This window comes from Phallusia mammillata, chromosome 5, assembly GCF_965637545.1.
Source record: "Phallusia mammillata chromosome 5, kaPhaMamm4.hap1.1, whole genome shotgun sequence".
Classification (NCBI taxonomy): Eukaryota; Metazoa; Chordata; class Ascidiacea; order Phlebobranchia; family Ascidiidae; genus Phallusia; species Phallusia mammillata.
In genome coordinates, this window is record NC_137256.1 from 25,158,010 (window position 1) to 25,185,916 (window position 27,907).

Here is a 27,907-nt window from a genome sequence, read left to right on the forward strand (position 1 = left end):
CAACCCAACGAGTTTTATCTTAAAGCTTTAAAGCAGTATGTTAAAACTTGTAGTTCAACTTGCCCAGTTGCAATCTTTGCTTTGTAAAACATTTCTTCGGAGCCACAGAGTGACATATTCAGTTGTTTTGAATGTTTAACACAAACAAACACCTTCTGAGCTTGTTTTTATTATTTCTTGGCAGGAAAAAAATATTTCTAAAAACATGTTGTTACAACTGACAGCAATTTTGCTGTACTATACGTCACTGGTCAGTGGACAGCAGCAATGCAGTTACGTCACCGTTGCAACATGTGGTGATGACGTCACTGTCACACCTGGGAACCTGTTGAGTGTGGGAGGGGAGAAAAAGGGGACACTGGATTACCAGGAAAAATGGGTCCTAGGGGATTCATCGGAAACAACGGGGCTATCGGACCAATAGGACCCAAAGGAGACCCTGGAATGCCTGGAGTGGGCCGAAGGGGAAAGGCAGGTCGGAAAGGTCCGGTGGGTCCTAAAGGCGATAAGGGCGAAAAGGGAGAGGCTTTAAATTTGGAAGACTTCAACAGAGATTTGAACGAAATAAGAGAAAGTCTTCGAGGTACATTTGTTTTTCTACAAACTTAAAGTTATCAAAAACGCAATTTCTGAAACAAAATTTCATTTTGTGGCTTTGTTTTAGCAAAAAAACACAAATAAAACCACCCACTAACCACTCAGACAGCTGGCGATTAAAATAACTTTAACATGTTTTTGTTAAAAGCTTGTGAACAAAACTTGCAGTTCTACACACAGCAAACTTTCAAAAGGGGGTTGCGGTAAACGAAGTACAACAGAAAACCTTTCCACCAAAACGTACCATACAGTATAAAAAACTGTTGCAGTTGCACTGAATGCAAAAAACCAGCGTTCGGCAACCACCGGCCGGATAAAACTTGCTCATGGTTCACATTGAACGAAAGTTGTAATAACTGTAATTAGTTGTTCAGTTGAACATTAGTTTTTCAGTTAAACACCCTAGAATCCAACATAACAGAATTTCAATCGCACACCCGTTGTATTTGTTGCTCGTCGTAAAATTAACGTTGTATAGATATTGCGATTTTTGGGTTATAGTATTACCTTTTAGCTAAAATTTTGGTTACCGCGTATATTTACTTAAAAAGCTAATAATAAACTGTAAGAAGGAACGCATCTTGTTTTGTTTTTTTCTGTTTTGTAACTGATTTAGAAACAAAACTGCTCTTTTTTTCTTTGACAGTGATGATAATCGGAATTTTGCTCATGCAGTATGGTAACCCTATTAGTGTATACCTATACCTATCCAGCATTCATTATTTCATTTAAAAGTTTATCAAATTCAAAGAAAACAACATAATACGCACAAAGAAATATGTAATGTACATCTGTCCTTGATTGTAAACTACTTGAAATCAAGTTACTTTTTGTTATTTCTCCCTCGTGGAAGTAATCATTTAGTCTCGAAACTAAATTATTTTAGCTTTCCTTCTATACAGAAGGTTCTCTATTTTACAATTTAGCGACAGAAAATTCATTTTGCAAATGTTTATTCGTTTTCATGTTTCAGAGATGGACAGCCGACTAACAGCGATAAACTCCTCAATGTCATCAGTGGATGGTCACCAGACGCTTGTCAGTAGTAACACGGAAGTTACTCGATTGCTCCCTGACACCTGCTCTACATCATCAGTAAACGGTTACCAGCGAATACGTAATAACAAGGAAGCGGTTTGTGACGAAGGTTGGACGGTAAGTCGAACCATATTTAGAATAACAATGTTGAACTACAACACTTATATATTTTCCACATGACAGGTTTTTCAACGACGATTTAACGGAAGTGTGGATTTTCAGCGAAACTGGCAGGAATATAAAGATGGATTCGGAAACATGGAAGGAGAATTCTGGCTCGGTGAACAAATAGTTTTGTTTAAACGCGTAAATTGAATTTGACCAAAACTTCAAACAACCCAGGTTTGGATGAAATACGCGAGTTGACAAGTGGACAGAACTGCAAACTGAAAATAAAGATGACAGGTTTTTATGCCACAACGGCTTATGCACAGTACAGGTATGATTTCTACTACAAAAATAATATCCCCATAAGGTGGCGCTACCACTTGGTCATGTGATAGGTTATTGTGGCAACCGAACTTCAAATTGGGCAGGAACTCGGCCGAATTGTCTGGCGCGCCATACAGACATAAAAAACCAGATCGGGTTCGAACCCAGTGAAAAAAACAACATAAAATATAACTGTATTGAAGAAAAAATGTTATGTTGAAAAATACGTACCTTATTTAGAAAAGTAAAAATACATTTTACCTTTATAACCCACTGTCAGTGGAAATATGTGTGCCAGACCAAGGGTCGGCAACCTTTTTTGAGCAGTAGACCGGCATTGATACTAAAATTTTATCGCGGACCGGTTTTCACAAAACAGCCAATTTTAAGCAATAAAAGTTATTGCAAGATTAATGAAATAAAACATTGAGCTTATTTATTCCACCTAGGGAATTATTGACTAAAATTCACGCCCGGGCTGTTTCACGGTTTCGTCTTTATCACAAAAAATATGTAGGCTACTCGCATAAGTAGCCTAATGCGTCCGAAAAGATACCAAAGTTTTTGATGCTTTTATTGGAGCCGCTTATTATCAGTTTACCATATTACTGCTAAAAGGTAGAGATATACCGAATATGCGGTGTGCGAATTTATTGACAAATATTCGGTTTTACAAACACAAATTTTAGATATAAACGTGTATTTTCTGGTTAATGATTGCCACGCAATCTTTCAAACTAAGCAACAACTAATATCGCGTGATTATTTTCAAACATTATCGTTTTTATATCTTTGGTCCACAAAACTTGCACAAACCTCATGGTCAGTTCGCCCGATAAAGTTTTTTTGCAACAAGGACAAAATTCAATATATAAGCTATTGCTGCCAGACATAGTATCAAGTTTAAAGAGCTCTTCTGGCAAATGTATTTTTATTCCGACGTTTCGACGTCCTTTACAGCTCGTCTTCATCAGTTTTTTTCCTTTGTTTATCGTGCACTGTGCTAGTCGCATTCAGTGTTATTTACCCTGATGAAGACGACCTGTAAAGGACGTCGAAACGTCGGAATAAAATCACATTTGCCAGAAGAGCTCTTTAAAGTTATGTAAAGGTGTTAAAAATATTAGAAAAGTGAAAACCAAGTTAAGAAATTAAATTACGTTTTAGTCATAAATTTAAACCTTTCCTTTGCAGAACAAATCTTTGAAATTAGCCTATGTTTTAATTTATTAATGATTATCCCGTTATTTGTCTGTTCAATAATTACACGTCCCTGAAATGTTTGTTTCCAAAACAAATGTATTTTAAAAGGAATTTTAATTTGCAAGGAAAATTACATTTGAGTTTTTCCACTCTAAGCACCTTGAGCAAACATATTCCAACTATTCTTTTGTTTTTACAACTTGAAAACGTTTTCTGTTTTGCAAGTAAAAAAACAATCAGGCTTTGTAAAAGGAATCACTGAATTGACTGGCCTGAAGTCAGGTCCTACGAGATGCGGGTGCAGCCGGTGCTCCGCACTAGGGCACATAACAGTTTAAAGGGGTCATATATACAAAAACTAAAATGAACAGTTACGTGTAAACTTGTATTGTTTCTATGTAGAAGCAAAGTGCAGGTGTAGTTCTCCAGTATAGCATTTTGATTCTCTCGTTTAATACAAATATGGACCAATAGTTCTGACTAGTGTGCGAGTAGGGCATTTTGAAACAAACAATGAGCACCAAATCTACTTTGTTAAATTTTTTTTGGGCGCATTACACGTTTTACAATCCACAACTTAAGATACATTTTTATAACATGTGAAAATTTAAATTGGTTTAAACCAGGGAGTCGAACCACTTGTTATACGGGTTCAGGTTCAGGTTCGGGTTCACTTTTTTGGAGTTCGGTTTGCGGTTTGTAAACCGGTTTAAATTTCGTTTTCATTAACATAGTTCCACCCATAATTCGTCATTTTTGAAACGCCCTGTAGCGCCTATCTTGCGTCTTATTTAGTACAGGGGTGGGCAAACTTTTCAGTACAAGGGCCGCATTCACAAGTTCTCAATTTTATGGGGCCGCATAGTATATTAAGCCAAAATATAAACATAGCATGTTTCCAGCTAAATACAAATACGTTTGTTGCAACTTCATTGATCGTACAGATATTGGTTGAAACGCATTAATTGCAATTGTTACAAAATGAACAGGCATTTATTGCAACGTAGGGACACGAAGTATTTTTTTAAGTTTCTTGCGCCAACAGTAAACAATAAAAGTTCCTTCTGTATCCATCTTTAGGTGTTGTGCGGGTAACGTCCGTTTGCGAAGTACTGCCACGGCCTAAACTTGATCCAAAGTGACCAAAGTTTTGGCGTCAACAGTGCAAAGTAGGCTGGATTTGAAAACGTAAATCGCTTTCGCTTTTATTCTCCGCTGTAACAAATTACTCAAAACTAAATCATCGTTCAAATTGTTGATTCGACAAATCGTCTATTCAGTATACGCACATTTGTTCTTGAAACAGAACGAAGAAATGGTGTGAAGTGACTATTTGCAAAATACTTTGACAGAATTTATGGGAATGTAAAAAGTATCGGTGTTTAGTTCCTAAGTATGGTACTGGTACAGATACTAAACATGGTATAGATATGGGCAAGTCCCACTCCGGTATTTTTGAAAACTCTACGCCTGTGCTCACAATACCATTAAGCGTTTGCTTTCTCTTTTAAATTGACAAACATTTGACGGACCGCATGAACTCCATTGTCGGGCCGTAGTTTGCCCACCCCTGCTTTGGTACATTGTTTGAAATGAATACAATTGTGGTGGCGATTACAAAAAGTAATACAGACTGCATTTTTACCGGTTCGGTTCAGGTTTAATGATTTTAACCGCTCAAACCGGTTCGCAGGTTCGGGTTCAGTTCCGGTTCGACTTGCTGGTTTCAACTAGTGATGCACAGAAGTTTCGGTTGGCCGAAACATTTCGGCCGAAACCGCTGTTTTCCAATGTTTCGGTTTCGGCCCGAACTTTTTTGAAAATTCGGCCGAAACCGAACTTTTTTATTGCATGGAATAGAGGCCTTAAAATTTCATTTGCGCCCATACGAAACATCATTAATTAACTTTTTGTTGTATCTATGAAATACCAGCCACGTTGTCTGCAAAATATTACATGTTTAGCAAAGTTTTCCCAGTGTGAAAGTAATTTTAGTTTGTCAAAATTGAGTTCACTCGCATCAACAACACAAGGTTCAGTCGAAACCATCCAAAAAACGGGGATTTTAGATTCGGCCTGATTTGGCCGAAATTATTTGGCCTCGTGGCCGAATATTCGGTTTCGGCCCGAACCTTTTCAGGCGGGTTCGGTGCATCACTAGTTTAAACCTCGTTTTTACACAAAACATGGAAAAACAATCGCGTTGGGCAAAAAAAACCTGAAGAAAAGCGAAATGTGTGTCCTTCAGACAAAGTGACCCATAATAAATAGAAAAAACACCAACAATGTGTTTTGTTTTCGCAGTTCGTTTGCAATCGACGACGAATCAGGCAATTATCGTTTACATGTTTCTGGCTTCAGTGGAACGGCTGGTGACAGTTTGGAATGGCACAACGGAATGCAATTCACCACCAAAGATCGGGATAATGATGGGTAAATACAGTTTATGTACAAAGTATAAAAATACTTCCGCATTGTCAAGGGAACAATATTATTTTTATTTCATTGTAAGTTTGTTTTATGACGTCATATTGCAAGACAAAAACAATTGCGCAAAATTAATTACACAGAAATCACACGAACTACAGAAAAAACACAATGATAAAAATTGCAAAATTAATTTTGACTTAATTTTTAAAACTTTAAGTAAATAAAAAACTTTACAGCAGATAAAACGACTCACTCGTATGTTTAATAAACATGTTTAAAACCGTTTATTAAAAAAAAAAAAATACCAAAAATCACGTCATTTAGTAGTTAGTGTGTGACGTCATAAAATCATCAAAACAGCCTGTGTGACGTTACAACTGATAAAGTAATGGCGCTATTGGTTAAAACACACATTTAAACATTTCACTATGTGTTTGTGTAGTTTGTATCGAGGTTAAGTTTTATTGGAATATTACATTGTGACACAGGTGGAGTGGAGGCAACTGTGCAGCTTATAACGGCGCTGGTGGTGGATGGTGGTATGAGAATTGTTCCTATTCTAAACTTAACGCTGAATGGGGAAGATCACAAGGTTACAAGCACAACATGTACTGGTCTAGCTGGAAAGGGACGACTGAAGCGATTAAAGAATCAACGATGATGTTTAAATGCGAATAAAATCAACATTTCTCTTCCAAAGATGAAAATATGGACTTTTATTAATTTTCCCCGTATCGGTGTAAATTATGTAAATACAATTACCCTGTTGAATTAAATGTCTAAATCTCGCTATAGCGTAATTCTACCTTTAGTGATTAGGATGTAACAAAATAATTTAGAAAAATTGAACGTCTTTCTCCAAAAAGTGATTTAACTAATTTTATGTAAATTAATTTGAATGTAAATATATATACAGATAAACCGTGGTATTATTACTAACATTTAAAATACGTGTGAAAATGTTTGCAGTAAAAACATAAACTTTTCTGAATACAATACACGGCTTAATCAGCACTTGTTAAATTGTGTTTGGAGATTTTTTTGGATACAAAGACAGAATAAGCAGAAGTTAACGAACTTTATTTCAAAAATTTCAACTTACTGCACACAAATGACGTAGCTCTGGGAAAGTTAGAAATCGCCATGGAAACTATAGTTATGCCACCAAGTGTTCGATAATTGTAAACCACGTCACAAAAGCGCTCGTACCCTTTTGAGCTTTCATAAAATTTTGTCGTACCCCCGTCTACAATGGCCGACGGAAGTAAATAAAATCGTAATAATTAACATAATTTGCATAATAGCTATTTATACCTTGCGTGTTGGATGCATGCGTTACAACAGTATTGTAAGTAGTACAAAATCAACCCGTTTTGAACATATAACAAAGTAACTTGTTACGCATTCTTTACGAATATGCCTAAATAGCGTATAATTTCCCACAGCATGTCGTACCCCCTGCTTTAGTGCTTCGTGCCCCCTGGTTAAGAACCCCAGCTGTAGAGTCACCTTCAATCGGTTGCCCTGGTAACAAAGAAAAGTTGAGTCACGTTGTTAGCATGGTTACGAAAGTTGAAATCCACTTTGTCACTCTTTTGTCATGGAAACAAATGCAAAGTATCATTTGTTTCTCACATCGTTGTCATGGTATCCTTTTGAATCGTGCCATGGAAGATCGGAAAACATCGGATTTCCTCGAAGAGGTGACAAACGTATTTGCCAGTAGTTTTCAACCGGGGAGGAATTCTAAAACTTGAGGAAAGAATTACTTTCATTTGTAGATGTGGTTTGGTAATATTATAATCCACTTAACTTGCTTCAAGTTGAATTAATTATTAAACTATAATAAACGATGATTTTCCGTAACTGTTTGTTTTAAGAAATTAATAATTATTCTAATAAATTGTAAACTTAACTTTATCTAAACTCTGCCTTCAGGGAAGGGAACCCATAATTACCTCTTGAGCCTGTTCAATTGCTGGAATCTTTCGTTGCAAATGTCGAATCAATTTCACTGCGTCGTCTGGCAGAATTTCATCTCCTTCAGACCACTCGATGTCTGTAACGTGAAAAACAAATTAATAACAAAAAATGACAAGTGAAAAATTTTTACCAATTTATAAAAACAATTAACTAAGACCAACCAATTATAAGCTGGTGACGTCAGAATCATGACGTGTTCTTTCAACTAAGCCAAGAATAAATCAAGTGCATTTGCAGTTGCATGACCAAAGCGGGTTTGCATTTGTTTTATTCGACTAATAAGCCGCGCCAATAGAAAGTTGAATCACAAGCACCGTTGCCTGCCTCATATGCTGCACATATCAGCTTTATAGCAGGGGATCGCCAGATTGACCATCAGCCAGCAACTACAAATATATTCTACTTTACTCAGCCATAAGCATTTGTGCAGACCAACAATGCAGTATTGTACAAATCACGGTACACCAGGTGTGAAAGATAACGACATGAATGACTTTCAGCAGGCAAACCACTAAGCCTGCTCGGATAGTGATTTACCCAGGTTATACACCAATCTGATCGAAGCCAATTTGGGAAAACGTCACTCCACAAAACTGTGCAGTTTGTCAAAGCAATCAGAGTCTTCAAACTTACAGAGTTTGTCTGTTTATCTGCTGGAGTCGTTTGTTGTGCAGCACAACTTGCAGGCGGCGAACCAACCACTTTCATCTTGGAAATCTACACAAATAAACAAAACATTAATAAAAACAAACTTAAATAAAAACATTTATGAAAGCAACTCCCATAAAATATCTGGTATTAAGCTACTGGAATTATCAAATTATATGCAGCAAGATATTTTGAAGTTGTGTCACTAAATACTCGTTTTTGCTGAGTCATCTTATGATTTATAGCTTGATGACAAAATGTAGTTGTGCATGACAATGCAAGAGCCCATTTTAATCAATTTCTACCAAAATTAGCCAAACATGATTGATAGAAAACTTTACATGGAAATTGCATCTTGCACACTTAGAAGTAATTTAAGATGCATGGGTCTTTGTCTCTTTAAGTCCGGAAAAAAATTAATGGCTTATGGTAAATAAGAGGCAAAAGCATTAAGTGATTAAAAAACAAAACGCACATAAACTTCCAACACCAAATGTTTTCAAAGATGTTTTATATACTAAGTGCTGCTTCAATGTATTGCTGATCATGGAATAAGATATTGCCCAGAGTATTAGGACTGAAGCATGTAACAACCACATAAATTTATATATCTACCACATACAAGATAAGAATCAGTTTTTTATTGGAGGTTTGCAAAAACATGCTTAAGACCTGACATGAATATGTTTGTGTGTCACAATTACATTTACTAACACAGATCAGTATATATTTACCTCAGTTTTGATGGAAGCTGTCATTTCTCAAAACATTTTACTCTTACTTGCCTTATTACTTATCACACACAAATGAGAAAATTCTACCTCAGCAAAAACCAGTCCATAGATGTTTTGTTTTCTGAATTTGTCAATTGGGTTGTAACATTGACTTTGTAGTTTAATATTAATCTTTATTCAACCAGAAAAGCATCAAGGGATCGAAGTAGATGAACAACCTAAGCATTGCAACAAAGGATTAGGATCTTTATTCAACCTGAGGATTGTAGCAAATATAATAATATTACCTTTTTATCAATCTTTTAGTCAAGTGACTCAAGTGGATATAACGGGTGTAACTGAAGTGGCCCTTCATATCACTAACAAGATAAGCATAAAAATGTTTGGTTCTGTAAAGTCAAACACAGAGATTAACATATTTTAGGTAGTTGACATAACAGCATTAGACAATGTTTTAGGGAGTATATTTTGAGAATAACGGTTGGGGTCAATGGGTAAAAACTCGGCAATTGCTAAATTACTGTCAGGAATTCACAAAAAAGTACCATATTACTAGCCTTAGTGTACAACAGTATTTTAAATCGTAATGACTTCACAACATATGTGGACCTGCAGTTTAATCAGCTGTGCATTTAGCCAAACTGACAATGTTCTTATTTATGCCTTCCAACATAATCAATTTCACTATGACTTTTTAACTTAGGTCAACAAAACTGAAAGCATAAATGTCACATCCCCTCACTGTGGACCAAACCTCACCTCTAGATACATCTATAAATTTTTACTTGCAAACGTTACTTGCAACCAGAATATGAAATGGGCTGGAAATTCTTTGACTAGTGATACAGTTTATGATTTTTTTTCAGGCATTAACTATCCATTAGAGTTTTTGTCATTGAAATCTATAATCCTAATTTAATGAAACAGAATTTATATATATCGGACACATCCATAAACCAATAACAAACCAGCAATATAGCAAGTAAGAAAATATGTTAAAAACTACTCACCTAAAACAGAATCAGTCGAGTCCATCCTGATGAATTTTCTCAAATGAATTCTGTATGTGTTTGATAACCAAGCCGACCATCAGAGTAACAAAACAGTTGTAACAAACATTCACATCTCTCCATCAGTTTCCTTCAATGGTAGTTTCAATTTCGGTCAAATTCTGAAATTAAATGTAGTTAAACTTTACTGTGTGTTATAAAACACCAAAATAGATTCCAATACAGTGTTTTTTAAGTTTGTCGAGCTTGCAGACTGATAACTCTTTTAACCAAGTTTTACAGGCCTGTGATTTTATAAAATCTAAACAATCAGTTTGTCGTTTTGTTTTTACTGTTTTAAGTCTGAATTTTGATCCATGTGAAATTGGAAATATTTTATCTAAAACTAATCAAAAAATCTGATGCACCAGCAGTTGAGAAACACCATCTCATGGAGCTTTATGACTGTTATGTTTCACAATCCCCCAAATAATTAATCCATATTACCTCTTTTTGCAGTCCACTGATTTGTTTATTCTTGTCATTGTGGCTACATACGGCTCTTCTTCTAAGTTTTTTCGTTATGTTAAACTCAGCTGCCCATAAAAGGCTTCCTTTATGGCATGAACATAAACGAACATGGTGATGAAGAAACTGATAGTTTGTATTGACAAGTGATATAACATTCGGGTGAAGGTAATCCAAATGGGTCAAGGATGCCAAAAGTTGGGCAGTGATCTAAGAACCGACCAAATAAGGAAGTTTTTCACCTGTTTTAATAATGTAACTTGTTAATAGTGTTGAGGTTTTACATGGCAAAGAAAATATTATAGCTGTAAGAGTTACAGCTGTTATTTACAAGCTTGCTAAGAGCCAAGATAAATTTTTAATCCCTTTAATTCAATGCCTTACTATAAGTTTTTCATAAAATGTGGCAATACAGCAGCTTATCCCCATAGATAAAAGTTTATGCAGTCATAGCATCTTTCAAAAATGTACATTCTGGCAACTGTGATATAAATACAATAAACCGTATATTCATACATTTGCCTTTGTGGCTTTTGGCTTCTTTAAGTAACAGATTTCAGGGGATCAAACACATACATATTACATGCCTAAAATATGTATGAGTCTAGCTTCTAGACAGTTTGTATGCATGTTGTTTAAAAGCACCCCAAGGTATTAACATGTTACAATGTATGATGATGTGACACATATTTAGAAGCAAGTGGTTGAGTTAAATCTATGGATGCGATTAGACACCAATCTCTACTTTTATGCCCCAGTGAATGGGATGTTGGAAGAAAATCCTATTTCTTTAAACAGTAATTTACATACAAAAACATTGGCACACTGGTGGCCCTTGTTGAAATAGGGACCTGAGATGTGGACATATATAACTAAAAGGTTGTGCATCCCTGTTCTATCTACATACCTGCATATGTAGGAGAAACATTGTGTTGTTGCAATTCCATGGACATACTGCATGAATTGCAGTAAGGAAATATTCTGTCGAAAAACCTGTGTTATAGAAAACGATGTATATGTGAATGAGTGACAGAGATTTTACAAATGTTTGTATGATAAGGTGTGGAATATGACAATAAATTCTGACTCTATCCTCGTAGACCAATATTATATGTAACATCTGCCACTAAATACATCAGTCAATGTGATAATAAACAACCAAAAACCTTGCAACTCTATTCCAGCGAGAAAATAGCCCAGTGGCATGTGTGTTCATGCAAAAAGCAGCAACTATTTTTTAACGAGCAAAAAACAACCAATCGCTCCAATGGAAATTGATTGTCTGGAAAGTCCAGAATCTTTAACACACATTGTGGGCTTAGAAGATAACCTCTGGGGTGGTTGGGCTAAAGTTTAAAACAGCAAACAAAAATTGCTCTTAAAATATTTGCAATTTAAGCATATTGGGGGTTGCATTTCTGACCTTAACACGTTGACTGCCAAGGGATATTCCTATGTTGTGCTCAAATTTGCCAAACATGTTTTAGTGGCGTTCTGGAATCAGGTCGTAGGTAACATGCTGGTGTAGGGTGTCTCGGTGTTGCCACAACGCATCCACGACCTTAGTTTGAGATGCCAGCTCGTTTTAAGCATGTTACAATCAAATAAGTCTACTACGAGTATACTCATATCTGGCAAGCCTGGCTAGATCGGCAACTACGAAATAACTTGTAGTTGGCAGTCAACATGTTAAAGACTAGTAAACAAAAAAATGAAGATTTGGGGCTGACAGGATGAAAATGGGCAATCCAACTCAACATCAAAAATGAGTCCAACATTTTAATGACAATGACCAATATTCAATTCAATGTTGAAAAATCTCGACTCAAAATACTGAAAAATCTCCCATTGTGGCGAACGGCATTGCGTTGTTGTGTTAAATTATTTTGTAAATATAGAATAAATTTAATTTATATCGTCAAACGGGTTAGCCCCCCTCCAGTTTTTTGAGTATGCCTAATACCTAAGAATGGGACGAAATTTTGTCATGCATAATACACAGCTAACAATCTGTTTCTGAACCAATACATAACAAACACCATAGAATTAATCGGCTATTGTCTCACAGCCAATGAATTGTTCACATTCATTACAATTGTAAAACAGCCTGAAGCAGTTTTGGAATTCAAACATTTGCAAAATGGCATAAAGCAAACTAATGTTGTTGCAACGAGAAACACATGTTTCTTTTTCGTGATATTCAAAGTGGCATTATTGCACAAACACAAGCAATTATTTTCATTTGTAACAGTAGTAGAAGACCTTGGTAGTAAAAATGCTTAATGGGACAGTCATAAACTACAAGCTTTAACATAGTCTGACCTAATTTAGGCACAAGAAAGTTGTTTATTTTATTTTGTGACGTTATAGAAAGTAATATATCTAAAAACATTTTAAAGTCAGCACCTATGACTGTAGGCCTGTACATATTTTACATTTTTTCAAGCATTAAATTTTAACGGAACCAATAAAAATGCAGTCCTTATTTTTGTGATGGCCACAATATAAATCAAAAACATACTGATAACTACATGAGATAGCAGCTATATATGGAGTGCCATAAACGACAAATTTGTCACATTTAACTTTGTTTTGATGCAAATACAGTTTTAATGCATGGAATTTAGTGCAACTAGCACTTAGCAACAAATTGCAATTTAACAATATTATTTCAGATTTTAAGCACAATATTTTTGAATTTAAACCCCTTATGTCGCAATTAACAATTAGATAAACCAATACAAAAGGATACAACACCTCCCAGTAAAGAAAGTATGTGTTCATGTACCAACAATATTGTCAATACCAAGCTAGGAAACCATCAGCAGTTTTAACACTGGGGTCCACTGTCCCTTACCTAGAGTTTAAAATCTGTCTAGCAACATATTAAGTACCAGACTGTGTTACTCATTATGTAGAATGCAAAGTAAAGAAGTATATAATGCTGAATGCCCTTTATTTGAAGTTACAAATGCAATTTTTCATTGGAAATGGCAACATCAATCCAAGTTTTGCGAAAGTAAATATTCAGCCTAATGAATTGCAAGTCATATGTAATGAACCAAAGATAACGTCAACAGGCCCATTATCATCAAAAAATATTTAAATGTATAAGAACCAACCTACATATATAAGTTGTAGGATTTGAGCAGCAACACACCACGTGGCTACTTCAAAGTTCGTGACACAACTCTCGGAAAAATATCAAAAAAACTAGATGACAATGGCCAACAAAATAACAAACCAAATATTTCAACGTAAGTGAACTAGGCAATCTCTTGTCACCAGCTGTACTGATGAGACCATATGGTCAAAACTTATGGTTGCACTTTAACACAGGTAAGTAGAAAAATATGAACGTAACTTTTTTTAAAACAGTAAAAACTGGTGGTAAATTGGTTACCTCAAAACAGTGTCAGAAAGTTGAGATGGCTTCACATAAGTAATAAATCCATATGTGCAGAGCAGAGACATTTGGCTTAATCCCCCATTCATCTGACATAGTAGAGTTGTTGCAATATATATTAGGATCAGTTAAAACCAACCTATTTTTTTGTTCAATGGGTAGCTGTGGCAAAAACAAAATAAGTAACAATTATTTAATACAAACAAAAAAGGTAAATGAATAATTTTGTTTTACATCATTTTTCGCTGTTTACTTAACTTGATGTGCCTTCGCCTTTTTCAGTAACAAATACAGCACCGCATCACCTGTTTTCTGAAATACAGTTTACTGAACCAGTCGCAACCGATGCGGATCAATTCGTCTTCACTTTTACTGTTTGCGAATAATGGAAAGAGATTTTTCACGGGTAATCCCCAAATTTTGCCGCGCAAATAAAATAAACTTGCACACACAATTGTCTTTCTGTGATATCATAATAGGGCAAATAAGTAATGATTTATACTTAAAAATAAGTCCAAAAATGATGTACATTAAAAAGCAGTAGGCGATTTATTTTTGTGAAAAAAATATTTTCAAATTTGAATTCGAACGCAACCGTCGACGATGCGCGCTTAAACCAAAAACGTTTTCGCAACTTTTTTTCACCATGAGGTTTTTGTTTTGTGTGGGATGCTCGACGTTACGCGTGGTAAGTTTTGTTCAATTTGTTGTTTTTTTGTTTTACTTGAGTTTTCTTAAGGTAAAGCAATCAGAAATATTAAACTATTTGTAAAGAATAAAAAAAATGCAATACCTTATGTAATAATGGTATTAAAAATCTGAAATGCATCTATTTATGTGTTTGTTTGTTTCTTTGCAGATTTTTGTATATCTGCGATGTGTCCATCTTGCATTCATTCTTCGTCAATCAACCAACATCTTTCAACTTCAAATATTTAATTGTATGTAAACATAGGAGTCTGTCGTGGGTCAACCGGGTTTACGGAACTGTTAGGCCTAACTTAGGTTAACTGGCGCTAGGGTGAGTGACCTATTCTTTGCCGAGGTTGACTCGTGAAGGAAGTCTTCCTCGGTGGTCAAAGAATGGTCCAAGTCTGTAGGAGTGCTACTATGTCAGAAAGTTGGCGCTAGGGTTACAGCTAGAGTAGCGCTCGTTAACTAAGATTAGGTTAGGTAACATAGGTGGGGTACGTTTGGGATTGACGCGCCACTTAGGGAATTTAGCTTAGATCGTTTTCTAGCTAGGTGTGGCGCGTTGCTAAATGGCTTTAGCTAAACTAAGGTGCGCATAGAAACACGACTTGGCATGGCCTCCACCGCATGCGCTGGCCGCGGTGCAGGCGGGACCGAGTACCGGACACAGTTACTCTCAATGAAGGCTTTGGCTCGAAAGCCTGAGGGGGCCGACATAGCATTTCGCCAGAAAAGTCCCGTGAGCCACCCTGATAGGGCGCAAACTGTTGTTAAATTTTCCCATCCCTGCCTTTGCGTTATTCATTTGGGTCCTTGAAAGGGGGGTCTCGCAGGGCAGGGAACATTGATCTCATGTTGTTATACGCTGTAATCATCACTGGACTCATTAACAAAAACTTCTGCGCCTATATTAATTGTAAAGATAGGGTTATTGTGGATTTGTTTTTGGGTTTGACCAGCTTTTGTTGTTCTTGCTTGTATTTCTGTTACACTTTTCTTTCTGTTGGAAGTAAATTTGTACTAGATATAAAGCAATGATATAACTCACTTGTTCGTTTTAGTAAACTTATCTAGTAGCCAAAAAATGCGCTTAAAAATGCCCCCTATTCCATTTGTGCTGGTCAAGCCTGTTTTTTTTGTGTGGATTTAGATTAACTTACTTACTAGTTCAGTTCCGTAACCTACTTGGCCAGGCCACCTAGTCATAACGGGGCAATGACTGCTTGGGTGGTTTTAAAACAGGACAGACTCACTTTTTACCTTTATAGGCTATTTTGCGACGTTCGTATGCAGGACAGTTAGTTAAGGCAAGCTTGTATTGTGTTTTTTACGTCGGCCGTGCAGGGACGGGGGCTGGTTATGAACCATTGAGGCTGGTTATGAACCAAGAGCAACTACCATCAATATTATTGTGACTTAAATTTTGCTTGCGTTTTCCCTCTTTCATCAACAAAAATGTGTGTAGAGTTTATTTTAACTATCCTTTATTTCTTTTTAAGTAGACCAGTTCTTGGGGGGTGTTGTGCCTTTTTATATCAGCCGACAGATTCTTTAAATATCATTACAGTATTGTGTTTATTTATACGTCGCTCTAACCACCTGAACCACCATCGTCAAGTGCTCAGAAAGTAGTAAAAAGTCAGAATTGAGACTTCAGTCTGTACGTTCTCAACTATTGTTTACTTCATTCCAGGTGTGTACTACTTGTGTTAAATACTTTGCTAGCAAATGTCAAAACATTTTTGTTTTATCTTTCAGGACCTGCCTTTGATTGATCTATTGCGTTACATAAATTTGGTTCAATTCAATCTTTGTTATTGAGCATTTCTACATTTCCAAGGTAAATTGTATGTGTCATTGTACATTAATGACTTATTCATATTTGGGCATTAATATATTTCCTTAGTTTTTTTGCAGGTTTTAATGAATTTTTGTGTTTTTTAGGAATGTATTAGTTACCTTATAGTTAAGAATACTAAAAATCTTTTCACAGGTTAATCATTATTTTAAATAAACATTTTTTGCAGGTTTTTACATTATCTTAATAAACATTATTTCAGGTTTTAATCATTATTTTAAACAAACACATTTGCAGGTTTTAACATTATCTTATTAAACATCTTTACAGGTTTTAATCATTATTTTTAATAAACATTTTTGGAGGTTTTAACATTATCTTAAACATCTTCAGGTTTTAATTATTATCATTTTAGTCATTACATTTTAGTGATAATATAACAGTTTGTTTTCATGACAGAGTTGGACATTTTTGGTTGTTTACAGGTTTAGGGTGTTAGTCTATATGGTTACCTTTTATTTTAACTTTCCAGATTAACAGTTAACATGTTTTTTGTTTTTGCAGGTTTAGGGTGTTTGTTTATGTGGGTTAACAATTTAGTTTGATTTTCCTGATTTACAGTTCACATGTTTTTTGTTGCTTACAGGTTTAGGAATTTAGGGTGTTTGTTTATGAAGGTTAACAGTTTATTTTACTTTTCCAGATTTACAAATTACATGTTTTTTGTTGTTTACAGGTTTAGGAATTTAGGATGTTTTATTATTAGATTAATCTTTTTTTATCTTTTCAGGTTTACGGTTTATTTCTTTTGTTAACAGGTGTAGGGAGTTGACTGTGTTAGGTGGTTTACAGTTTCTTTGTGTACTTAGATCTAGGGTTTTGACAGACTCATATATTAACAAAAAACAACTGTTTGTTAACAAGTTTGCAGCTGTTTGCTGGCTTGGTTCTTTTTGTGTGTTTCAGGCATAGGGCTTATTATGTTCTTGTTGGTGTGGAATACAATTTAATAGATTGCAACTGATGTTAATTGACTAATATTGTTGTAAGTACTTGCGTAAACATTATCAATGTAAACTCGTTTTACTTCTGTAGCTCCATTTTCAGAACTTCCATCAATTCAATCTGACTTTCTGTACATCGGGAGATCGGTCAATGAAAAACTGCATCAGGTACTATGCTTATTTAGCAATATTCATAAACCTAAATGTTTTCATAGGATTTAGAGGGTAAGTGTATATGAGTGGTCACAACCTGCTTTGAACCTAACAGAGTTAATGCACACATTCAAATTAAAATATGTATTGGTTTTTAGGCACAGTTAATGTGAAAGAAAAAAGAATTATTTGTTCCACACATTTTACTTGCAATCATTTATTAGTTGTGATTCCCTACTTACAAATGAAATGTTTTCTAAGATATATATCTTGCCAATTTCGATAGTTTTTTGTTATTGTTCACCTGAATGATAATGAGACATTTGTAATTCAATTTTACCTTTGTATTTCATACCGCATGACCTCTGAACGAGATGGATCTTTATGCAAGAAAAACAACAAGGAAGTACTCTAGTTGTTCCCTCAAAGAAGCAACACCAGGAAATCAATAAGGTACAAAATTTAATTTGGTACTTTTGCATGTTACTGAAGTTTAACAAATACATTCAAATTCAGTTTATTGCATAACTTTATTGTGCGTTTAAGCAAGCACTTCAATCTTTCTTGTTAAATGATTGGTTTAATGAACCACATGCAACCATATGGTTAGTGCAATAAAATTAATTTGTTTTCAACATAAACGTTTCTTTTCTAAAGGACTGGCTTATATTCTGTGGGTTTCTAAAATGGTTCAAATCCACTGCTCTAAGGATTATATTTTGGTAAATTGTCTGTTAATTTGAATAGCTTTTGTTGTTATTTGTTGTCTAATTTAAACCCGATACCTCTGAATTTCAGACAACATGACCTTCAACGGCAATAGATTTTGATGCAAAAAACTCTACAAGCTGTTCTGCCAAATCAACCTTAGACTGTTAACTAAGAAACTTGCCAACTGAATTCGGCAGCCTAACCTGTCTGTATTGATGTACAGTGGGGCAACCTTCACTGCTCATGTGGGATAGAAAATTGAAATAACATTGATATTGACTTTGCTGATTCATGCACGAGTGCAAATGTACTGATTAGGACACTCTTGTCGTAATGTTTGTTTAGCTTTTTTAAGCAGTAAACTATTGCGAAATTGTGCATGTCAATTGTTGAACAACATAAAACATTGTCAAAACATATTTCTTTCTATTGTAAATTCGTAGTATTATTATTTTTTAATTATTTAGATGTAATAGACACAAACAGGTTATCAGTTTTATGCATTTATCTGTCCGCGTAACAAATTATGACCACTTTCATTTTTAAATGCGATACCACATGTGGGCATACAGCATAGATGCACTGATCAGACCTTATAGGTCGAACAGTGCACTGTCTGCAGTTTGTGTTTTTAATTACTTAGCCACAGGCCTGGCTGCTGCGCTTTTCATCATTGTGATCTAATTGTGTTTTTACATTTTCATGTTTTACTTAGCCACCTATCCCTATGCTTTAGTATACAGTATAGCTTCTGCACTTTTAACCACTATGATTTCATTGTATTTTCTTATTCTGGGCCCATATTGCAAATGCTGTGAATATGCCAAACTATGTTCAATGGTCAGTTTAATGTTACTCTATACACTATTAATGATGTTAGATCTGTTCATTAAAGCCCTGTTATAAATTGTAGTGGTGTGCATTTAATTCCTTTAATTATCGCTCATAATACTTATGCTGTAACTTCTGCTGACATGTTTGTCAATTTATTCGTTGAATTTAAGGACAAAGGAATTTTTACCAATCAATTTAAATTGAGTTTGTTTTATGTGTGCACATCAGTATTTTAGTTGCACTGTCTGTAACTTAATAGTTCTGTTTGTGAACGTTTTTACCTATTTTTTGTTGCGTTGTAATCTTTATGGGTTTGTGCAAATACATTATTGTTTTTCATGCCATAATTTTTTTTGCAAACAGTTTTATTAACTTATTTTTGCCACTGCGAATCCCTCATTACATAAACGTCCATAATATTGTACCATCATGCTGTAGGGTTTATATTACATACCATACCACGGGTTACCATATTTGCATGAGCAAAATTCCGGACCGTTTCAATAAATGTCGTGTGTTGTGTTTTTCCTCCTTTTACGCTTTTTCGGTTTTATCTTTCGTGCGTTTCTTAATATTCATTGCGTGTTCAGTCAATTTCTTCTGTTGGGCTTTCAGTTGAGAATTGATTGATTGTGTCTGCGAAGAACTATTAGCTTTTTCTATTTTTATGCCTTTTCTATTTTTAATCCCTTTTATTGCTTTCTAGACACTGAAGATGCTTTCTAGCGAAATTAATTTGTTTTTACAACACTGTCAACACTGATTTTAGCCTGGAAATAAATGTTTCCCGAACTTGTGAAGTTTGACGAACAACGAAATTATGTTCCGGCCCTGAAGAAAAATTTTGACAAGTGTTTTAAAAACACATACCCGAGTACTATCCATTTCTGCAATAAAAAGCGGACGAACTTTAGACTTTACAAAATACTACCCCCAGTGGTTAAAAGTGGTTCATTTGTTCAAAGGGGCCCAGCTCAGTTGGTATTTTTTGAAAGTTTGACGAACAACGAAATTATGTTCCGGCCCCCAAAGAGGAAAAAGTCATTAAATATTATCAGTAAAGTAAAAGGAGAAAAACATAGTAATGACTCTGAAATAGTCCAGCCTTCACGAGTTGAGCCAGTCGTACTTCGGAAAACCGGAGGTAATCATCGAACTGGCTCCGGCGAGGGTCGCGAGTACCTCGTTATGCAAGGGAAACCAGCGGACATGTACTGCGCAACCAAAAAGTGTTTTGTTCCAATTTTTCAGTTTAGCTTTATTTGGTTCGCGAGATATTGCGGTCGAAAGTGAACCCTTTTTGGCCACTTTGATCGGTCGCGCGTCATTGTTTGCTGGTGAGCGGGACGGGCGAGTTACGAACTTCAAGTGAATATTCAGAGCAGTTGCCCCAAAATTAGAATAACAACGAGTTAGGGCTTTTGAAAACGACATGCTCTGCAGAAAAAGAATATGTCAGTGGCTTTTTTCCCGTTTTTACACAAAAGCTGAAAATCCGCCTCAAAGTAGGACAAGCGTCGGTCTTTATTGCAATATACAATTTCGTATGATATGCATAATTAATGTTTCTTTTTATTTTGCAATAGAGAAGCCTAAATACCTCATAACTGCATCTGTGTGTGATTTATTGCATTTCAGTGTCAATTTCTTGCGTTTTTGAAGATAAATTGGTGATTTTACTTTTTCCAAAGTGCAATTTGGCAGTAATAACATTTAATATCAATTTTTACCATAAGGTTTTTTTAAGTACATATTTTTTCTGTGCAAAGTAATGACTCTTACTTGCATTTTCTGCAAGTTTCATTTTAATCTGTTGGGATTTGACCCCAAAATTTGAGCGCCAAACCCAAACTACCACGTTTTTACGTCATAGAATTTTTAAACAAAATTGCATTTGTTTAACTAGCCGCCCCAAAATTTGGCGCATACCGTTTAGATTTTCAGGAACGTAAAGCTTTTCCAAAAAAATGAGCAACATTTTATTTTTCTCGTTTCATTTTAAGTTACCTCAATCGGGATATTTCGGGTAAAAAATTTTTGGGTTTTGTAGCATTTTTTCCCTTTTCTTTTCACCTCTTCTAGAACTTAAGATATGCGATGTTTTGTGTGTTTGCTGGAGCCTTTTTTTGCGGTTTGCCCTGGTCACGTATCATGCGCATCCAACGTAATACAAAAACCTCATGGTGAAAAAACGTTGCGAAAACGTTTTTGGCGCGCATCGTCGACGGTTGTGTTCGAATTCCAATTAGAAAATATTTTTTTCACAAAAATAAATCGCAAACTACTGTTTAATGTACTTCATTTTTGGGCTTATTTTTAAAATATGAGGAATTAATTATTTGCCTATTATGATGTCACAGAAAGGCAATTGTCTGCGCAAGATTATTTTATTTGCGCGGCAAAATTTGGGGAATACCCATAAAAAATCTCTTACCATTATTCACCAGTGTCATTCTGGCAGAATAATTTCCCCTAAACACAAAAATTTTACCACAAAATTTCAGGTAACATATCAAATGAAACATTAATGTAAAACACAATTAAAAAACGAAAAAATCAATGGAAAAATGACATGATAAAGAGCATTTTAATGTGATCACGCGTCAAAGAATATAAATACTCAAATAAAATAGAACCATGCAAAATCTTGTGCGTCCATTGTGACATTTTTCCGAATTTTATTGTCATAATAGAAATCATAGCTCTCAGTGTCAAAACACACAAAAATTAGCCGTGAAAAACCTCAATTTTGAAACTGTTCCGGAGGGGGGATTTTAACCAGCCGGATACCATGTTGTAGCCCAGAGCTCACTCTTTTCTATCCCGTTGCCGTTACGACACACCCTTTGCGCATTTTTACAGCAGAACGCTTTACGCGAGAGACCTTTTTCAATTTTCAAACATCTGTTTAATTTTTCCAATGCGAATATAATGGCCGTAAACAACCCTAATTTTGAAACTGTTCCGGAGGGGGGCTTTTAACCAGCTGGATACCATGTTGTAGCCCAGAGCTTACTCTTTTCTATCCCGTTGCCGTTACGAGACACCCTTTGCGCATTTTTACAGCAGAACGCTTTACGCGAGAGACCTTTTTTAAATTTTCAAACATCTGTTTAATTTTTCCAATGCGAATAAATTAGCCGTAAACAACCTCAATTTTGAAACTGTTCCGGAGGGGGGCTTTTAACCAGCTGGATACCATGTTGTAGCCCGGAGCTTACTCTTTTCTATCCCGTTGCCGTTACGACACACCCTTTGCGCATTTTTACAGCAGAACGCTTTACGCGAGAGACCTTTTTTAAATTTTCAAACATCTGTTTAATTTTTCCAATGCGAATAAATTAGCCGTAAACAACCTCAATTTTGAAACTGTTCCTGAGGGGTCTTTTAACCAGCTGGATACCATGTTGTAGCCCAGAGCTTACTCTTTTCTATCCCGTTGCCGTTACGAGACACCCTTTGCGCATTTTTACAGCAGAACGCTTTACGCGAGAGACCTTTTTTAATTTTTCAAACATCTGTTTAATTTTTCCAATGCGAATATAATGGCCGTAAACAACCCTAATTTTGAAACTGTTCCGGAGGGGGGCTTTCAACCAGCTGGATACCATGTTGTAGCCCGGAGCTTACTCTTTTCTATCCCGTTGCCGTTACGAGACACCCTTTGCGCATTTTTACAGCAGAACGCTTTACGCGAGAGACCTTTTTCAATTTTTCAAACATCTAATTAATTTTTCCAATGCGAATAAATTAGCCGTAAACAACCTCAATTTTGAAACTGTTCCGGAGGGGTCTTTTAACCAGCTGGATACCATGTTGTAGCCCAGAGCTTACTCTTTTCTATCCCGTTGCCGTTACGAGACACCCTTTGCGCATTTTTACAGCAGAACGCTTTACGCGAGAGACCTTTTTTAATTTTTCAAACATCTGTTTAATTTTTCCAATGCGAATATAATGGCCCTAAACAACCCTAATTTTGAAACTGTTCCGGAGGGGGGCTTTCAACCAGCTGGATACCATGTTGTAGCCTGGAGCGTACGCTTTTCTATCCCGTTGCCGTTACGACACACCCTTTGCGCATTTTTACAGCAGAACGCTTTACGCGAGAGACCTTTTTTAAATTTTCAAACATCTGTTTAATTTTTCCAATGCGAATAAATTAGCCGTAAACAACCTCAATTTTGAAACTGTTCCGGAGGGGGGCTTTTAACCAGCTGGATACCATGTTGTAGCCCAGAGCTTACTCTTTTCTATCCCGTTGCTGTTACGACACACCCTTTGCGCATTTTTACAGCAGAACGCTTTACGCGAGAGACCTTTTTCAATTTTTCAAACATCTGTTTAATTTTTCCAATGCGAATAAATTAGCCGTAAACAACCTCAATTTTGAAACTGTTCCGGAGGGGGGTTTTCAACCAGCTGGATACCATGTTGTAGCCCGGAGCTTACTCTTTTCTATCCCGTTGCCGTTACGACACACCCTTTGCGCATTTTTACAGCAGAACGCTTTACGCGAGAGACCTTTTTCAATTTTTCAAACATCTGTTTAATTTTTCCAATGCGAATATAATGGCCCTAAACAACCCTAATTTTGAAACTGTTCCGGAGGGGGGCTTTTAACCAGCTGGATACCATGTTGTAGCCCAGAGCTTACTCTTTTCTATCCCGTTGCTGTTACGACACACCCTTTGCGCATTTTTACAGCAGAACGCTTTACGCGAGAGACCTTTTTCAATTTTCAAACATCTGTTTAATTTTTCCAATGCGAATATAATGGCCCTAAACAACCCTAATTTTGAAACTGTTCCGGAGGGGGGCTTTTAACCAGCTGGATACCATGTTGTAGCCCAGAGCTTACTCTTTTCTATCCCGTTGCCGTTACGAGACACCCTTTGCGCATTTTTACAGCAGAACGCTTTACGCGAGAGACCTTTTTCAATTTTCAAACATCTGTTTAATTTTTCCAATGCGAATATAATGGCCCTAAACAACCCTAATTTTGAAACTGTTCCGGAGGGGGGCTTTTAACCAGCTGGATACCATGTTGTAGCCCGGAGCTTACTCTTTTCTATCCCGTTGCCGTTACGAGACACCCTTTGCGCATTTTTACAGCAGAACGCTTTACGCGAGAGACCTTTTTTAAATTTTCAAACATCTGTTTAATTTTTCCAATGCGAATAAATTAGCCGTAAACAACCTCAATTTTGAAACTGTTCCGGAGGGGGGCTTTTAACCAGCTGGATACCATGTTGTAGCCCAGAGCTTACTCTTTTCTATCCCGTTGCCGTTACGACACACCCTTTGCGCATTTTTACAGCAGAACGCTTTACGCGAGAGACCTTTTTCAATTTTTCAAACATCTGTTTAATTTTTCCAATGCGAATAAATTAGCCGTAAACAACCTCAATTTTGAAACTGTTCCGGAGGGGGGTTTTCAACCAGCTGGATACCATGTTGTAGCCCGGAGCTTACTCTTTTCTATCCCGTTGCCGTTACGAGACACCCTTTGCGCATTTTTACAGCAGAACGCTTTACGCGAGAGACCTTTTTCAAATTTTCAAACATCTGTTTAATTTTTCCAATGCGAATAAATTAGCCGTAAACAACCTCAATTTTGAAACTGTTCCGGAGGGGGGCTTTTAACCAGCAAGATACCATGTTGTATTATCAACATGCGAAATTTTAGTTTGTTTGAATATTCAAAAATGAGAAGCGAACATCTTAAATGATCGAAGGGCATGGCCGCCTTCTAACATAACGAGTTCGCACTACAGAAACGGGAAAGACCTACCGGCGCTAAATAACGCACGGTTAGCACATATTCAACCAGTTTTTGCAGACCAACTCGAAATTGCATCCATTACCAGCGTGCAAAGTTATAGTTCATTCCAATTAGCCAATCAAAAATGAGAAGCGGACATCTTAAATGATCGAAGGGCATGACCGCCCGACAACATGACGCATTCGAACCATGGAAACGGGAAAGACCTACCAGCGATAAAAAACGAACGGTTAGCACATATTCAATCAGTTTTTGCAGACCAACTCGAAATTGCATCCATTACCAACGTGCAATGTTATAGTTCATTCCAATTAGCCAATCAGAAATGAGAAGCGAACATCTTAAATGATCGAAGGGTATGACCGCCCGACAACATGACGCATTCGAACCATGGAAACGGGAAAGACCTACCAGCGATAAAAAACGAACGGTTAGCACATATTCAATCAGTTTTTGCAGACCAACTCGAAATTGCATCCATTACCAACGTGCAATGTTATAGTTCATTCCAATTAGCCAATCAGAAATGAGAAGCGAACATCTTAAATGATCGAAGGGCATGACCGCCCGACAACATGACGCATTCGCACCATGGAAACGGGAAAGACCTACCAGCGATAAAAAACGAACGGTTAGCACATATTCAATCAGTTTTTGCAGACCAACTCGAAATTGCATCCATTACCAACGTGCAATGTTATAGTTCATTCCAATTAGCCAATCAGAAATGAGAAGCGAACATCTTAAATGATCGAAGGGCATAACCGCCCGTCAACATGACGAATTCGCACATTAGAAACGGGAAAGCCGTATCGACTCTAAAAACGGTTAAAACATGTAATTAATCAGCTTGTACAGAATAACATGAAATTGCAATCAGTACAAGGTTACGAAATTTCAGAAATCTATCATATACATAAGCGTGTGGATATATGTCTTGTGCTTATAACAGACTATACTTCAGTGCCGTGCTATGTTTGCAACTCCGCTGTGCTTTTCTATCACGAGTCGATTTAGTATGCATTTGTTTTGACTTAGGTTTTATTTGGCCATAAAAATTGGAAACCCCACTTCAGGACAAAGGACAAACCTAAACGTGTCAAGAAATTACTTTTTTACGGAATAATGCCCATTGTTACTGATTATATGCAAGAACTTTTGCACGCGTGGCACACACACTGCAAACAGGAGATAATTTCCGCATGTAGTGCAGTTATGCTTTCATGCACATTGACTTAATTTGTAGTGAAATACGCAGTGGTGATTACAAAAAAAGCTTTGAGGGAAAATAAACACATTATTTGTTTGTTTAATATATTTCCGCATTAGAAAAAATCTACATGTCTTTGAAAAATTGAAAAAGGTCTCTCGCGTGAAGCGTTCTGCTGTAAAAATGCGCAAAGGGTGTCTCGTAACGGCAACGGGATAGAAAAGAGTAAGCTCCGGGCTACAACATGGTATCCAGCTGGTTAAAAGCCCCCCTCCGGAACAGTTTCAAAATTGAGGTTGTTTACGGCTAATTTATTCGCATTGGAAAAATTAAACAGATGTTTGAAAAATTGAAAAAGGTCTCTCGCGTAAAGCGTTCTGCTGTAAAAATGCGCAAAGGGTGTGTCGTAACGGCAACGGGATAGAAAAGAGTAAGCTCCGGGCTACAACATGGTATCCAGCTGGTTAAAAGCCCCCCTCCGGAACAGTTTCAAAATTGAGGTTGTTTATGGTTAATTTATTCGCATTGGAAAAATTAAACAGATGTTTGAAAAATTGAAAAAGGTCTCTCGCGTAAAGCGTTCTGCTGTAAAAATGCGCAAAGGGTGTGTCGTAACGGCAACGGGATAGAAAAGAGTAAGCTCCGGGCTACAACATGGTATCCAGCTGGTTAAAAGCCCCCCTCCGGAACAGTTTCAAAATTGAGGTTGTTTACGGCTAATTTATTCGCATTGGAAAAATTAAACAGATGTTTGAAAAATTGAAAAAGGTCTCTCGCGTAAAGCGTTCTGCTGTAAAAATGCGCAAAGGGTGTCTCGTAACAGCAACGGGATAGAAAAGAGTAAGCTCCGGGCTACAACATGGTATCCAGCTGGTTAAAAGCCCCCCTCCGGAACAGTTTCAAAATTGAGGTTGTTTACGGCTAATTAATTCGCATTGGAAAAATTAAACAGATGTTTGAAAATTTGAAAAAGGTCTCTCGCGTAAAGCGTTCTGCTGTAAAAATGCGCAAAGGGTGTCTCGTAACGGCAACGGGATAGAAAAGAGTAAGCTCCGGGCTACAACATGGTATCCAGCTGGTTAAAAGCCCCCCTCCGGAACAGTTTCAAAATTGAGGTTGTTTACGGCTAATTTATTCGCATTGGAAAAATTAAACAGATGTTTGAAAAATTGAAAAAGGTCTCTCGCGTAAAGCGTTCTGCTGTAAAAATGCGCAAAGGGTGTGTCGTAACGGCAACGGGATAGAAAAGAGTAAGCTCCGGGCTACAACATAGTATCCAGCTGGTTAAAAGCCCCCCTCCGGAACAGTTTCAAAATTGAGGTTGTTTACGGCTAATTTATTCGCATTGGAAAAATTAAACAGATGTTTGAAAATTTGAAAAAGGTCTCTCGCGTAAAGCGTTCTGCTGTAAAAATGCGCAAAGGGTGTCTCGTAACGGCAACGGGATAGAAAAGAGTAAGCTCTGGGCTACAACATGGTATCCAGCTGGTTAAAAGCCCCCCTCCGGAACAGTTTCAAAGTTGAGGTTGTTTACGGCTAATTTATTCGCATTGGAAAAATTAAACAGATGTTTGAAAAATTGAAAAAGGTCTCTCGCGTAAAGCGTTCTGCTGTAAAAATGCGCAAAGGGTGTCTCGTAACGGCAACGGGATAGAAAAGAGTAAGCTCCGGGCTACAACATGGTATCCAGCTGGTTAAAAGCCCCCCTCCGGAACAGTTTCAAAATTGAGGTTG

At 36.6% G+C, this 27,907-nt stretch overlaps 1 protein-coding gene, 2 long non-coding RNA genes and 1 pseudogene across 4 annotated transcripts; 2 read left to right on the forward strand and 2 right to left on the reverse strand.

Moving 5' to 3' along the window:
• The first annotated feature begins 317 nt into the window (after positions 1 to 317).
• Positions 318 to 6,378, forward strand: LOC145229725 (angiopoietin-related protein 2-like). Its single transcript, XM_080095055.1, has 6 exons — positions 318 to 583; positions 1,571 to 1,752; positions 1,819 to 1,915; positions 1,978 to 2,074; positions 5,575 to 5,703; positions 6,189 to 6,378. Exons 1-6 carry the CDS (start codon positions 376 to 378, stop codon positions 6,376 to 6,378), a joined length of 903 nt encoding a protein of 300 aa, XP_079951181.1. The 5' UTR covers positions 318 to 375.
• LOC145227975 (uncharacterized) lies at positions 4,300 to 5,532 on the reverse strand (annotated as a pseudogene).
• On the reverse strand, positions 5,745 to 14,146 carry LOC145228697 (uncharacterized). Of its 2 annotated transcripts, XR_013860195.1 has the most exons (10): positions 13,986 to 14,146; positions 11,490 to 11,575; positions 10,562 to 10,824; positions 10,076 to 10,236; positions 9,353 to 9,454; positions 9,153 to 9,283; positions 8,317 to 8,400; positions 7,659 to 7,759; positions 6,803 to 7,452; positions 5,745 to 6,320 (listed from the first exon to the last, which is right to left on the reverse strand). It is a non-coding gene; the product is annotated as an uncharacterized LOC145228697 (long non-coding RNA). The 2 variants fall into 2 exon arrangements; XR_013860194.1 differs by having other exon boundaries at positions 5,745 to 7,452.
• A 2,969-nt stretch (positions 14,147 to 17,115) lies between these two features.
• Positions 17,116 to 18,638, forward strand: LOC145228761 (uncharacterized). Its single transcript, XR_013860274.1, has 3 exons — positions 17,116 to 17,524; positions 17,587 to 17,651; positions 18,435 to 18,638. It is a non-coding gene; the product is annotated as an uncharacterized LOC145228761 (long non-coding RNA).
• The last annotated feature ends 9,269 nt before the right edge of the window (positions 18,639 to 27,907 follow it).